This window comes from Plecotus auritus (assembly GCF_963455305.1).
Source record: "Plecotus auritus genome assembly, chromosome: X".
Classification (NCBI taxonomy): Eukaryota; Metazoa; Chordata; class Mammalia; order Chiroptera; family Vespertilionidae; genus Plecotus; species Plecotus auritus.
This window is the reverse complement of record NC_137784.1, coordinates 19,555,086-19,570,869: the sequence shown is the minus strand read 5'-3', so window position 1 is coordinate 19,570,869 and position 15,784 is coordinate 19,555,086. Positions and strand designations below refer to the sequence as shown.

Here is a 15,784-nt window from a genome sequence, read left to right as displayed (position 1 = left end):
CCATCACCATTTATTCCCCCTTTACCCTCTTCAACCTCTTCTCACCCTCCTTGCCTCTGGCTATCCCCATACTGTTGTCTGTGTCTATGATTATTTTTTAAATATATTTTTATTGATTTCAGAGAAAAAGGGAGAGGGAGAGAGAGACAGAAACATCAATGATGAGAGAGAATCATTGACTGGCTGCCTCCTGCAGGCCCCACGCTGCGGATCAAGCCCACAATCTGGGCATGTGCCCTGACCAAGAATCGAACCGTGACCTCCTTGTTCATAGGTCGATGCTCAACCGCAGAGCCATGCTGGCTGGACTATGAGTACTTTTTTTCTTTGCTTAATCCCTTCACCTTTTTCACCCAGCCACCCAACCAACCTCCCCACTGACAGCTGTAGATGTGTGAGGCAACATTGGGTATATAAGACATTTTTGGCAAAAGGAGAAAAGGGTATTAGATTTCAGAGTGAGAATGGATGATTTTTAGGTAGCTGAGGAAAAGGGGAACCCACAGGGTAGACAAATCCTTGCTAGGAGATTCAGAAACAGCAGGACACAGGATATCTAGTTAACAGGCCTTTCCTGAAGCCCTCTTGTTTACCATACTTAGTGCAAAATAGGCTAAGGGGAAATGCTAAACTCTCCATCCTGAAACAGGTTTCTCTGTCTGAATCTCTTGGGCAGGAAAAGGTGTGTGTGTGTGTGTGTGTGTGTGTGTGTGTGTGTGTGTGTGTGTCTCAAAGGTTCTTTCTGACTCTTGTTTCTTAATAAACAGCTTAAAATCAATATTCTAGACCAGTCGGCATGGCTCAGTGGTTGAGTGTCGACCTAGGATCCATGAGGTCACGGTTCAGTTCCCAGTCAGGACACATGCTCCGGTTGTGTGCCAGATCCCCAGTGTGGGGCTTGCAGGAGGCAGCCGATCAAACATTCTCTCTCATCATTGATGTTTCTCTCTCACTCTCTCTCCCTTCCTCTCTGAAATCAATAAATCAATAAAAATATACTGTAAAAAATTAATATTCTGCTCTAGGTGGTTTGGCTTAGTGGATAGAGCGTCAGCCTGCGGACTGAAAGGTCCTGGGTTCAATTCTGGTCAAGGGCATGTACCTCGGTTGCAGGATCCTCCCCAGCCTGGGCCCTGGAGCTTGTGCAGGAGGAAATGAATAAATGTGTTTCTCTCACATCAGTGTTTCTCTGTGTCTTTCCCTCTCTCTTCCACTCTCTCTAAAAATCAATGGAAAAATATCTTTGGGTGAGGATAAAAACATAAATTAATATTCTGCAAAGCAGCTTCAGGGTGGCAGAATTTTGGTCCCTCCACTAGCAAAAATCTTTTCAGTCAATGTCATCCAAATCAATGTGTAGCTGAAGCTGGAAGGACTGACCCTACCCCAGAATTTATTGTTTTCATATTTGTAATTTTTTTATTGGCTCATTGTTGTTATTTTGTCTATTCTCCTCAGAGGCCTACAATTCAATTTCAGGGACTTGGGTTGCTAACATGTCTGTCACACAGTTGACAGAAGTCCAAAGTGAGACTACAGCCACCTTAATAGGTGAAAGGTGACTTTTAAATGTCATGATTTTAGTGTGGTTTATGTATAATATCAAAGAAAGACTATTTAAAACTTGAAAAAATCATGAAAGAATCTTGAGACTTGGGATCCCAATTTCTATTGTCACCTAAGTCCAATTACCATGCACCAAAACAATCGTGTTATGTGCCACTATATGTTGGATTAATTTAGTAGCAAATTCTAGTTGACCCTCTAATTTATACCTTCTTAGCTCAATGACTTTGGAAAGTTACCTTCACTGAACTTCAGTTTTCTGTCCTCCATTTGAATATGTGTTTTATGAAGAATTATTGAGACATTACATTTGAATATACTTGATGGTATCTAATTTCCATAGATGTTTGCTTATATAATGGACTTAGAGATAAAGAGGCTGCCGAAGTTACTGGGGTGTGTGTGTAAATATTGTACTTTGTGTAAAACACCAGGATAGGAAACTTCCCAACCCTCTTATAGTGAAAACATCCAAAACACCCTAATTCTCCTGAGAACAAAGCTTGTAGTTAAGTTCCTTCTCATATACCCATCTCTGAACTCATTGCCCGCTAAAGAAATATGTATTAAGTGCTCCATAAGGCTCTGAGAATGAAATCTGAAAATCTAAACTTCTTGTTTTACTATGGAAGATACTGAAGTCAAGACAAATTAAGGTAGTGGAAGTTCATTGATGTTAATCACAGGATGGTTAAGATTCAGTCTATTGTAAATTACTTGAGTTATGCTTTTGGCTCACAGGGTAAAAGGAGCAATGGTGAAGGTTGCTGTTGGAATAATAGAACTCACTAAATTTTGGGGGGCCTGCAATTTAGCAATTAGGCTCCTTTATATGTTTTTTTGTGTGTGTGTCCATCTGTGGTCTTTTCTGCACATGTCCTTTTAAGGAATGGCTGCCAGAAGATGTCTCTTTAAAGGTATAGTTTGGCATTTGTCACATTTAATTTATGCCTTTACATTTTGTGCATAATTAGGATGCACTTATAATTTTGCATAAAGGACATGAAGGCCTACACAGAACTGTCCTGTAGGTATTCCATTGTGGAATGAAAATAATTGGTGTTGAAAAAATTAAATTTCAAGGTGAAATTTTGCCTGCTTATGTGATAGAATTATTAGCTTTGCCCACCACCTCATGGTAAGTTGGTTGTGATATTTATTGCTCTATCCCATATACTAACAGACCAATATTTATGTAAATTAAACTGGTAATATTCCTTTCATTTTCTGACCTATGCCACCAGTTTGGTTTTCACCTATTATCATAACTTTACTTTTCAAATTAGTTATTTGACTCCATATTCTCTCTCTTCCTCTCTCTACCCATCTATCTTTATATCTACTCATTCATCTGTCCATTTATATGGATCAAGTCAAATGTCTCTCTTAGAAGGAATTTACTCTTCCAAATGGCAAACTGTCTACGCAATCTGGTGTCTTACTCAATCCAAAGTGCGTGGGGATGGTTGCCTCCCTCAGGGTTCAAACAGAGGAACAGAAACACTGGTGGTGATATGCGTGTAAGAGGGGACTTGTAACAGGGACCTGATGGTATGTGATTGCAGGATCTGCATAAGCAGCCTTCATGAGGCTTTTGTCTTTGCTTCAGATGCTGGAGCCTGAGGTCAGCATAGCATTCAGGGAGGAGAGAGGGATGAGAAGTGGGGAAGCAGAGAAAGACTGGACTCCTTAAGGAACAGATGGAACCTGAGAGGACAGTCTGGAAACTAGGCTGATCTTTCCAGCTCCCAAACCTCCAACCATGGGGACGGGAGTGCTGGGCAGAAGTGGGTAATCTTCCTTATGGAGCTGCTGGCAATGAAAGAGCTCAGGGGGAGCCGCTGTAGCTGTGGGCTTGGCTGCTGCCTCACACGAGGGTAAGGCAGTAGTAGATGAGCACCAATGTGCCTCTGTCCCTTCTTTCTGAGCATAAATCAAATAGGGCTCCTACTTGCCTTCCAAACATCACTCCAAGTGGCTCTCGGTTTTTTTGTTTGTTTCGTTTTTTATCTTTCTTGTTGAAAGTATTACATATGTCCCATTCCACCCCTTGACCTCTTCCAGCCTGCCCTCCCCCCCTCCGCCACATCCTCCATCCCAGTGCCTCTTTTTGCAGAAAGAATCTCCGGGCCAAGCAGGGAACTCTGAATAAGGTTTTAGTTCAGAGTACAAAACCCCAATGACAGACATGCTTCCAAAGAGCAGGTGAATAAAGAACTGGGTAGTAATCCACTCTTGCCACCGTTCTCACTGCTACCATGTGTCACTGCAATTTCCAAAAGTGTTTTTTTTTTAATTGTTGATTTTATTCCTAGTATGCACCCCACTCAATTGTGCAGGATAGCGCTAAACTTGGGATCCTAGTTTATAACTCTGTTTTCCTCATGTCCTGTTTTAAACCACAGTGTTAGTTCAGATTCACTGTGTTCTTTTGAAACATTTATGGTCCTTTCCTGACAGCAGACCTTGGAAGGGGCTACCCATGGGCACCAGATACCTAGGAAGTTGTCCCTAACTTTGAATCTCAGTGAGCATAAATGTTGGTCAATAACTTTCCATTCTAAAATCTAACCTCCTTATGTAAATTTCCTCACCTGCTTTCAAGGGGCCAGAGATAACAGGCATTTTAAGGAGCATTATTGAAGAAAAGCCTTTGTTAGGGCACAGGATGTTTTATCACATCCTTCTTTACTAACAAACATCTGAAAAGAAGGGTGTTACACTTCGCAGAGGTGTTGGGGCCAAGGAGGCCTCTGCATCCCTCACACAAATGTTTACAAAACAAAGACATTATTACTGAACTGTAATTGGACATCATATGTCCCACATTTTATTAAAGAAGGCTTAGAACAAAATACTTTAAAAGCAATTTAACCTTTTGAAAAAGGTCAAAGAGAATTTTGAGCAAGGCATAGATGCCTAATGAGATATTTATTCCAAAGACATCGCACAGTTATCTGTCAGTATAAACAACTCTTTATTGCAACATGAATTCATTCTTAAAAATAGTTTCAAATACATACTTTCAAATATTAGGAATTCTTATATTCTTGGCTGGTATCTTTTAGGAGATGGTTGTCCCAAGAGAACTTCTTGGAAAGTAATCTTTTTGGAGTTCTCAGCCATGAAACTGCACGAGAATTCAAAGTACAGAGTAAACAATATCATGTAATTAAATTTCATCCTTACCAGCCCCTCTACACAAATTAATCAACATTAATATGTGCATTCATAAAATGGGAACAACACAAAGTTATTAATTCTAGACAGACAAAATATCTTGCTAGGAATTTATCTAGCCACCTTTTATTCCATTTTCTTTTTTCTCAATCGCCCTTTGTCTTTCTGTGTGGGTGAGTGTCTGTGTGCGTTTGCACAAGTGTACATGCCTGTATGTATGCAGTTTCTACTTACTTTTAAACAATAAACATATTTATAAAATTCTTAGCTCAACTAAAGATCTTAATAATATCTACTGCTAGAAATGGAAAAAATGTCTAAGATTTCAGAGTATCAGAAATGAAGATTCAATAAGGCTATAAATATTTTCTAAATATTTTCTCTGGAATTAGGAACCTATCAAGGTCAACCATAGAGAACCAAGCAAAGGGGGCAGAGGAAATTGCTTATACATTCACATAGAAATAAGGAATAAAGAAACCAAGTGAGAGGAAAAGAATGGGGGGGGGGGGAAAGACTGTGAGAAAGAAAGGAAGGAAAGTATAGGCAAAAGATGAAATGAGGATTCAATAGTGGAAAATAAAAGGAAAAAAAAGAAAAATCAGGTAAACAGAATTGCAAACATAAAAGTCCTACTGAGGTGACTTCTAGCTGGAGCAGCAATCAGGCATGCAGGATGGCGGGCTCCGCTGACGGCCTAGGGGTTCTTCCTTCTAGGCAGCATCTGAGGAACCAGAAGACTCATCTGACTCTGCATCCAGAACTCTAGCTCCATGAGGTGCCCTGCGACCCCGCCGACGGGGATGACTTCTGCGTGTGAATTGACGCATCAGCAACGAAATCATGTTACTGTCAAACAGGTAGTTGTGGCCTTCTCCCTCTCCATCTCGATCCCGCTTGTTCTTTTTAATCACATCATTTAACCCAACAAGCTTAGTGGTCGCCTTAGCTGTGGGTGCCCAGATCTTGGGATCGTGGTCTAGGCCACTGGTCGCCATCACAGGTAGGTAAGGATGGGGCTCAAGACAGTTGATGTTCCCTGCCCTGTCCCCCTCCATGAACTGAACGATCTGACAGGATGATTTCTCCCAGAGGAAGATGTGGCCGCAATCACTACCGCTCATCACAAACTCACATCCGGGCCCATAGAAATTGACCCCTTTGACCGTGGCATTATTTCTGTGCCCCTTGTATCTCTTCACGTACTGGGCTCCATCAGCGTGGGAGGAGTGGAAGAGGTAAATGTCTTCATCATTGTAACTGACCAGGAGCTCGGTGCCATCGTGGCTGTACACCAGGCAGGTGATGAAGGACTGGGAATCACAGTTGACCAGGTGGTGGGGACAGAACTTCTTGAGCACCCCGTTATTGTCAGTCTCATTGATTTTCCTCTGGTCGTAAATTCTCACAAACTGGTCTCGCCCCCCGACGGCAAACTGGTAAGTGTTGGCAGGATTCACAAAGACTGCGTACAGTCCCACCCTCCGCTCATTCTCTTTGGTTACCACCATTCTGGACGCTGGGCGGTCCTGCCTGAGGTCAACGGCAAAGACAACTGCATCTTCGCCCGCAGTGAGGAACTTGACAGGGGAGTCTGGCTCCAGGGCCACCTTGTGGCAGGCTCCCCTGTGCTGGGCCACGCGCTTGGAAACCCTGCTGAGCGAGATGGCAGGCAGCTGTGCTATGCGCACCTGCCCATCGCGGGCACACGTGGCCAGGGTGGAGTCGCCACAGTTGGGAAGGAACTTGGCCTGAAAGACGTTATTTCTGTGGCCGGTGTTAAAGGCCATGATGGCACGCTGCCGCACCCAGTCCCACACTATCACCGTGAGGTCGTCGCTGCTGCTGGCCAGCCAGGTGCCGCGCTGGTTGAAGTGGACGCTGTTGACACAGCCGCTGTGGCCCTCCAGCCCATACTGCAGGCGGAAGCGCTGCACGAAGACCCTGGCCCCGCAGGCCTGGTACACGAAGCGGGCGCTGGAGCCCAGCTGCCGATCGCGCAGGGCGTTGAGCACCTGCCAGCGGGGCGGGGGCAGCGCAGAGGTCTCCGAGGACACCCACTTCTCCAGGGCCTCGTGCTCAGCGGACACGTGCTGGGGAGGGCTGGCCTCACTGCTCTGCCCCAGGAGCTGCTCTGCTGCCTCATCCTCCTCCTCCTCCTCTCCCCACTCCTCTTCCTCGCCTTCCTCCTCCTCCTCCCATTCCTCTGTGGGCTCACGATCGGAGTACTCGCCTGTGGCTTCTGCTCTGTCTTCCAGGATCCCGGAGACGATGCTGTCACTCTCCGTGTCTGTGCCTTGACTCTCTGCGCTGGCCAGGAGGTGCGCGATGGCATCCCCGCTGCCGCCTCTGTGCCTGGCCACTCTCCAGAGCCTCTGAGGCTGAGAACTCAGATGGAGGCTCCGGGCTGTCCCCATCCCGGCCTCCGGCTCTGAATGCTCCCCTGAGCCATCTGTGCTGCTCCCGTAGCCAGACATGTCTGCTGATGCTCACTTTGGCCCGGCTGTGGTGGGAAAGTTCTAGAAGCCCTGAGAAGGTAGCGGGCCAGCCACGGGTTGCAACGGGTCAGCAGACGAGAAGATAGGCCTCCGAGCTGGACACCTTCGTGGTCAGCCAAGGTGTGAAGGGCAACTTCCGGTTCAGGGGAGGCAGGTATGGGAGCCGAAGAGGTTAAAAAGACTGCTGCCATCTAGGGTCTCGCGGTGTTTCAGGGCAGCACAGCGTGTTCCAGGCAGAGCCGCGCCCCTGCAGCCATCTGACCCTGGCAGCCTCAGGGCTTGCTGTTCCTTCGAAGATGGAAACTTGTTGCACGTTGGAAACATTCTTACCAGTAAACCGGCAACAAAACATCCTTCTCGGGAAGAACACTTACCCTCAGACTCTCGTGCTTTGCTTGAAGGTAATGTACTCTTATGAAATGAAGAAGCCAATGCGATGAAAGATTGCCAAGGCCCGCACAGCTAGTGAGTCCCTGAAATACAACTATCTTGAGCAAATCAAACCGCTTAAAGGAAACCTGGAGAGCTCAAATGGGTAGAAAAGCCCTAGGGTTGACAGATAAAATACACAATGACTAGTTAATTGCATTTGAGATTTAAAAATGAGTATTTTTAGTATGAATAGTTCCCAAATATTGCATTTGACATGACTTCTACTAAAGATATTTATTATTTATTTGAAATGCAAATTTCACTGTGTCTCCTCAATTTTTATTTGTTATACCTGACAGTCTTTTTTAGTGAGAAGTGTAATTTTGTCCCTCAGTGTAATCAAGGCTGAAATCACTTGGTCAATTTCAAGTAGACATTGAAATGAGTAACTGCTTCACTCATTTAAAAGAGAAGCACGTTTATTTTCTTTTTCCACCTGAGATTCTATATATTTATTTGGAGTTTGTTCAATTTAACATAATGTCATGAGAAAGAAATTCTTCTGTGATGTTATAAAACTAGCAATATATTTTAAGTAAATCCCCCAATAGGTAAGAGGCTTGGATGTGGGTGCTTTTAGGAGAAGAATGCTCTTTGGAGACAGTTCACTGGGATTGCTGCGTTAACTTCAGAGCTTTTCCAAATGAATTATCTCGGGTGATGTCAGTTAGTTTTCGAAGGCCTACAGTAAACTGCTGACCAAGAATGCAGAAAACAAGACTTCCCTCAGAATAATTGCAAGATCAATGTAAAGTTGATTAAACATAGAATTATAAAGTTTTCTAAAGGGAGAGGATGGTTCCAAGTCTAATAGTAACAGAAAGACATGTAAAAGGATATTCACTGTGATTTGCAAAGAGTAGCACAGCACCCTGAAATCCATCTGAAAGCCTATCAAGAGTGACATGGAGAAATAGATTAACATATATTTCTATAATGGAATCATGTACAAAAATCATACTGAATGAATTAAAATTGAATACAGCAATAGCGGTGAATCATAACACACTGATGAGGAAACCACAAATGAGTGAGGAATCATTGATAATGTCATTTTGATGCAGATCATTATAGTTTTTCTATGCAAATTTGAAATGGCAAGGAAAAAATTGACTCAAAATTCAGGATAATTCTTAGGAGAGGAGGACGTTAAAATCTGGAAGAGAGGAAACTTAGAAAAATCTTGGTAATACTTATAGCTCACCTATAAACAGTTATGTTGTTGTTCTCCTTGCCATCCATTGCCTGTCATTTGCATTTACATACCCTTTTCTCTGTATGATACATGGCATAATAGTGTGTTGTTGCTTTAAGATAATGTTCATGAACAAGGGGTCTTGCTCCGCCATGGACCACAAAATACAAAAGAAAACAAAACAAAAACATTACAGGATAACCAGAGCATTAAGCCCTATTATGCCCATGCCGACATCGTGCAGGTGAGGAATCCCTATTAATTGACTTGGAAATATGTCTAGTCCCATTCCAAGGAAGAGTTCCACTGTTAGAGGTTGAATCAGCTTATTTTAATGGGATGCTATTGAATTTACCTGCTCATTAAGTAATCTAACTATGAATTGAATTTTCACTTAAGTTTGCATTTCATTAAGTTGATATATTTGGTATATTTCCATTCCCATTCATTCATTCACCACAAATTTATTTAAAGCTTCTAAGTAAATACCCCGTGTTGTTCTAGGTTCTGATAGTAGTGGTGAATAAAAGTAGTAATCCTTCGCTCATTGGGAAAAGGAAACAGACAAGTGGGCAGAGATGAGTAATTTGGAGAGAAATAAAGCCGTGTAAGTAGATATAGACTAGAGGATGTTATTTTAGATAGTGCATTCAAAGAAGGTCTCATTCATAGGATGACTTAAGCAGAGGGCTGAAAGAAAGGAGAGATGGAGCATGCAAATATCTAGGATGAGATTGGTCCCTGTAAAGTGACATTGAGGCTAAATGCTCTGAAATACTGGCACAATATGAGTGTCCATGGCACTTGAAGGAGGCCCCTATGACTGAAGCAACGCAAGTAAGCATTACAGAGCTTGTCAGGCAAGGGGATTAGGAGGAGCAAAGGCCATCTCAAAAAGAGCCTTTTTGTGTGACCACCATGAGGAATTTAAATTTTTATTTCATTCTATGTGTAGTGTAAAGCCTTCAGAAGCTTGTGAGCAGGGCAAAGGCATTATCAGACTTACTTCTTGAAAAGGGGACACTGACTGCTGTGTGGAGAATAGAATGGGTAGAAAGAGAGAGCAGAAGGACTAAGCTATTGCTCTCACCCAGGTGGGAATTGACGGTGGCTTAAACTAGGATGAGGATCATACAGTTGGTGGAAACGGGTTACGTTTGTAATATATTTTGAAAGTGGATGTGATAACCTTTACTCCTAAGTTGAATGTGTGTGAGGTGGGTTAGTCAGCACCCTGGCCTGGTACGCCTTTCACTTGGGCAGTTTGAAGCAGTTCCCAAGGGGGGTTTGTTCAAAGATGAGAGAAGGCTGTAGAGAAATCACAGGGAAAGGTCAGGACCTCAGGCCTATAATGACCAGGGAGACATTATGCCTCTAGGCCTAAAGGTGGGGAAGAAAGAAAGCAGTTACCAAAACCTGAGACAGAAAGGACAGTGTAGAGAGTCTGACCTGACCGGACAGGAGCGATCGTTAGCAATCAGTCAGTGAGCTCATATATGGGGAGGTAGAGAGACAACTTCCCCCAATTCAGTATCCTCTCTCTGCTCCCCTGCTGGTACTTCCCACTGAATCATTTGAAAAAGGTAGAATTTTGTATTCTGTAACTCTCCTGAATTTATTAGTTCTAACAGTGTGTGTGTGTGTGTGTGTGTGTGTGTGTGTGTGTGTGTGTGTGAGAGAGAGAGAGTGTAATCTTTATAGTTTTCCATATTTAAGATAATGTCATCTGTAAACATTTACTTCTCCCTTTCCAATTTGGTAGCCTTTTAGTTATTTATTTTCATGCCTAATTTCTCTGGCTAAAAGTTCCAGTACTGTGTAGAATAGAGATGGTAAGGACAGACATCCTTGCCTTTCTGTTGCTTAAAAACATAACAAAACAAAAGGACAACTGAAAAGCTTTCAGTTTTTCACTGTGCAGTATGATGTTAGCTGTAGACTTGTGACTTGTGGCCTTTATTATGTTGAGGCAAATTCTGTCTATAGCTAGCTTGTTAAGAATTTTTATCATGAAAGGGTATTTAATTTTGTCAATTTTTTTGCACTTATTGTTATGATCATGTGATTTTTATTGTATTTTATTTTTTAAAAATCTTTAAAGTATTACATGTAGTTTTACATATGCCCCCTTACCCCCCATTGAGCTCTCCCTGGCCACCCCCAACCCCCAGCACATGCCCTCACCCCCCTAGTGTCTGTGTCCTTTGGTTATGCTTATATGCATGCATACAAGTCCTTTGGTTGATCTCTTACCTTCGCCCTGCCCCGCCCCCCAACATCCCTTCTGATGTTGAAGGTTTTTTTGATGCTTCTCTGCCTCTGGATCTATTTTTGTTCATCAGTTTTTGTTGTTCATTATATTCCACAAATGAGGGATATCATGTGATATTTATCTTTTTTCGACTGGCCTATTTCACTTACCATAATGCTCTCCATGTTCATCCATGCTGTTGCAAATGGTAAGAGTTCTTTCTTTTTTTACAGCAGCATAGTATTCCATTGTATCTATGTACCACAGGTTTTTAATTCATTCATCTGCTGATGGGCACTTAGGCTGTTTCCAAATATTAGCTATTGTAAATTGTGCTGCTATGAGCATAGCGGTGCATAGATCATGTAAATTTATCTTTCATTCTGTTAAAATGGTGTACCACTTTGATGATTTGCTTACATTGAACCATCCTTGTATCCCAGGGATAGAGCCCAGATGGTCATGGTGTATTGTCCTTTTAATGTGCTACTGAATATGGTTTGCTAGTTTTCTTGGTTGAGGATTTTTGCATCTCTATTCATCAGGACTATTGGCCTATAGATTTCTTGTAGTGTTTTTGTCTGCTTTTGGATTCAGGTGACTAACAATGAACTATTCAAAAAGGAAATTAAGAAAACAATTCCGTATACAATAGCACAAAAATAATAAAATAGTTAAGAATAAATTTAGCCAATGAAGTAAAAGACTTGTACAGTGGAAACTACCAAACATTAATGAAAGACATTAAAGAAGACACAAATAAATGGAAAGACATCCATTGTCCATGGGTTGGAACACTTAATGTTATTAAAATGTCCACACTACCCAAGGAGAACTGCAGATACAATGCAATTCCTGTCAGAAGGGGAAAGGCAGTCAAGATAATCCTTTTTTAATCTGGATCACCACTGGATGTTATATGTTAGTGACAATGACTTAGTAGTAAGGGTAAAAACTGATAATGCAAGGGAGATACAAGTTTTAGGAAGAATGTCTTGAATAGGCAGAAGTCATAAGATTCGATGCATAGGTAGAGGAATTGTAACAGGAAGGCAGACACAATATTTAGCACAGAGGCACGTAGGTTGTTAGCTTTGCTGGTGGAAGAATGTGCATACTCTCTTCTAATTGCTTCTATTCTCCCAGTGAAAAAAGAAGGATGTCAGCCATGAATGAGGAAGAGGAAAGCAGTGCTGGATCTTGGAGGCAGAACAAGATGTGGAATAGTGAACTCAGTGAATGGGAGAAAGGGTCTAATAGGGGAATGGAGAATTGTTGCCTAGAAGCAGAGAGGGTCCACTTGCAGTTGTACAGCATAAAAGTGAAATGAGACAGCATGGTCATTTGTGTTTCTCTATTTCAGATACTTGAAGACAGGAGTGGAGTAGGCAAATTCACAGATTAAATTAAAATCCAATACAATTTTTTTTGCAAGTTGAGGATAATGGAGAGCTTGGGGGCAAGGGAGCTTAGAACCTACATAATGAAATTTTTATAATAAGGAACCATGAGGACAGCTGGTGTAACTCAGTGTTTGAGTGTCGACCCATGAACCAGTAGTTCATGGTTTGATTCCTGGTCAGGGCACATGGTTCAATTCCTAGTCAGGGCACATGCCCAAGTTGTGTGCTCAATCCCCAGTAGGGGGCATGCATGAGGGGGTTGATGGATTATTCTCTCTTATCATTGATGTCTCTATCACTCTCTCCCACTCCTCTCTCTAAATTCAATTAACACATATTTAAGAAATGAGGAACCATGAATTTAACTATCAAAAAGGGAATTAATGAAAAAAGGGGAAGATAAAGAGGGCAAATTTGATAGGGTCATTGGATTGGAAGTCCTGGTGGAGTCACCTTTTGCTGTGATCAGCAGGTGTGTTCAATCAGAGAGGAAGTATAGTTCGATTTTGCTTCACTTCCTCATGGCCTGTAAGTGTATATGATGCTTAGGAGGGCAGGATGACCCAGAACACTATAATCTGTATCCAGGCTATTAAAGCAAAAGCAATTTGATTAAAAGAGTAGAGTAATTCACTCTAAAACATGGCTGACTGATAAGCTTAATTTTCCCAGAAGCTATTTCCTTAATCTAAGAGGAATTTCCTAGTCTAGGAGAGAGATTTTTTTAGAAGAAACCTTCCAGAGCCACTTGAATTTCTCAGGACATCACTATAACCAGTTTTTTTTTTTTTTAAAAAAGGACTGGATTTGGAGCCATCTGCCTTTGTCTATTAGAATGGTTTTAAAACTGACTCATAACGTCGTTTTGAAATGATTACCCTGATTTTTATTTTTCCCCATCCCCCAACTGCCCCCCTTTGGTAGTCATCAGCCTGTTCTCTACACTGAATGGGTCTGTTTCTGTTCTGTTTTGTTTGTTTATTTGTTCTGTTTTGTTTTTCTGGATTCCACTTGTAAGTGAAATCATGCAGTATTTGTCTTTCTCTGTACATGCTCTAAATATTCTTACAGGCCAGCAGGACTACTGCCTGATTCTGAAAGTGGCATTCAAAGAGGGGTCTTTACCTGATTGCCTCAGTGTGTTTGAGGATTCAAGAGAATCCTTTCTTAAATATTATCCTACCTCCCTTATGTAATGGGCTTGTCTCATTTTCAGCCTTCACAGAAAGAACACCACAGACTTGCAAACCAGTCATTATCATGAGGTGAAGTGCGTACTAAGATTAATAGAAACTTTTTTTCTGAGGGGATCATTGAAAACAGTCTTAGAGGCCACTTACTGTAGGATATTATTATGCTTTTATCTCCTTAAAAATATCTTTATATGTTTTCATATTATTAGCTATCTAATACTCTTCCTTTTTAATTTTATTTTTAATTACAATTTACATTCAATATTATTTTGTATTAGTTTTAGGTGTGTATCTAATGCTTTCAATCACTGCTGGCATGATGGCCAAAGAAAAAATAAGCAGTAAATAAGCAAGCAAATAAATATGTAAATATACAAAAACATAAATAAGTGAGTGAGAACTCAATTGGTAGGATTATTCATCATATGTGAAAAATATATGGATATTGGCATACCTCTCCATATCCCAACATTCATTTTAGATTTGGCAGAGTAATGAAATAGACTAGCAAGTTCTTCCTGACAATGGAACTGTGGGTCAGAGAGAAAAATAGATAACAGAATTCCTCCTTGGAAAGCAGAAGAATGAAATTGGATATTTAATAGTCAGAAGTATAGAATAGACTTAGAAGTAAAGTATGGCTAGAAGTATAGAAGTATGGAATGATGTGGTATAGAGGAATTGCCAGGTTTATTTATTTATTTGTTTTGGGGTTTTTGTTGTTGTTGTTGTTTTTACCAATAATAAACTTCCTCTTCTGTCTAGGCACAGAGCTTAACTTCATTTCCCAGCCTTCCTTTCAGTTATGTGGCCATGTGATAGTGGGATATCAGAAGCAGCAAACTATTTCATTTCTAGACTTAATGTGTAAGAACTTCTCAAGTGTTTTTAACAGATTCTGATGAGGATAAAAATGATCAGGGCACATATGTAAGATGGGTCTTTTCCAAGTAAAGACACATGACTTTATTTCATTTGGATGTTATTTTATTGCTGCTGTTGAGAGGAACCAGAGTTTGCCACACCAAAATATGAAGTTGGGGAATATTTAGTATTTTAAACTGGTTATTTCTAAGAAACAAAAGACTCAAAAAGAGCTCTTTATACCCCTCCCCCTTACCTGTCTGAAGAAATTCAGATAGATAAACTTGCTTACATGAAGAAAATTTTAAACAATACCAAAAAATACATGTCATAAAGATCTTTTCTGAACAAATTATAAATCTAGAAGACAAAGACAGTCTTGCCCGGGTGGTATGGCTCAGTAGTTGAGCATGAACCTGTGAACCAGGAGGTCATGGTTTGATTCCTGGTCAGGGCACATGTCCAGGTTGCAGTCTCAGTCCCGAGTGGGGGTGTGCAGGAGGCAGCCAATCAATGATTCTCTCTCATCATTGATGTTTCTCTCTCTCTCTCATTCTCCCTTCCTCTCTGAAATCAATAAAAATATATTAAAAAAAAAAGAAAAGAAAAAGACAGTCCCAAACTACTATGTGTTGGAAAACTAACTGAATAGTTCATGGCTAAAGTAAATCATAGTTGGAAACTACATAATATTTATAAAGGAATAGCAATGAAAATAGTTTTGTGCTAAAACAGAGCCAAAGGTGATATTTAAGTTAAAAAAATGAAGAAGAAGCACCACCTTAGCATTGTGATATAAATTAAGTGTGGCAGACAGGAAGGAATATAGCGAAGTCTGTTAAACTCTCCACTGTGTACCATTTTTCTGGGTTGCCCAATAATTTGTTTACCCCATGTTTGCTCTTTCTCATCTACTTGCGAATTGCCAAGCCCCTGCCTCCTTCTCCTTAGTCCAGAAGCATGCAACCCTTAACTGCCCAAATTTATCCTTGGGTCCCTTAGTGCTATGGAATCTCGAAATGTGCATGCATAATAAATTTTGTTACTTTCTCCTATGAATCTGTCTCACGTCAGTTTGATTATTAAACCATCCAGAAGAATTTAGAAGGGTAGAAAGAAAAATTTTTTCCCTCCTTTTCATGGTCTTATTCCTCTTTCTGATATTCCTGTTGAATAAATTCTTAGAACATCTATCTGGCTGT

General features: G+C 41.2%; 1 protein-coding gene across 1 annotated transcript; it reads right to left on the bottom strand.

Annotated features, from left to right (window-relative positions):
* Positions 1-5,459: 5,459 nt before the first annotated feature.
* LOC308239532 (DDB1- and CUL4-associated factor 8-like) lies at positions 5,460-7,223 on the bottom strand (the record flags this gene model as incomplete). Its single annotated transcript, XM_080652314.1, has 2 exons — positions 5,460-6,858; positions 6,976-7,223. 2 exons carry the CDS (start codon positions 7,221-7,223, stop codon positions 5,460-5,462), a joined length of 1,647 nt encoding a protein of 548 aa, XP_080508440.1.
* Between the last annotated feature and the right edge of the window lie 8,561 nt (positions 7,224-15,784).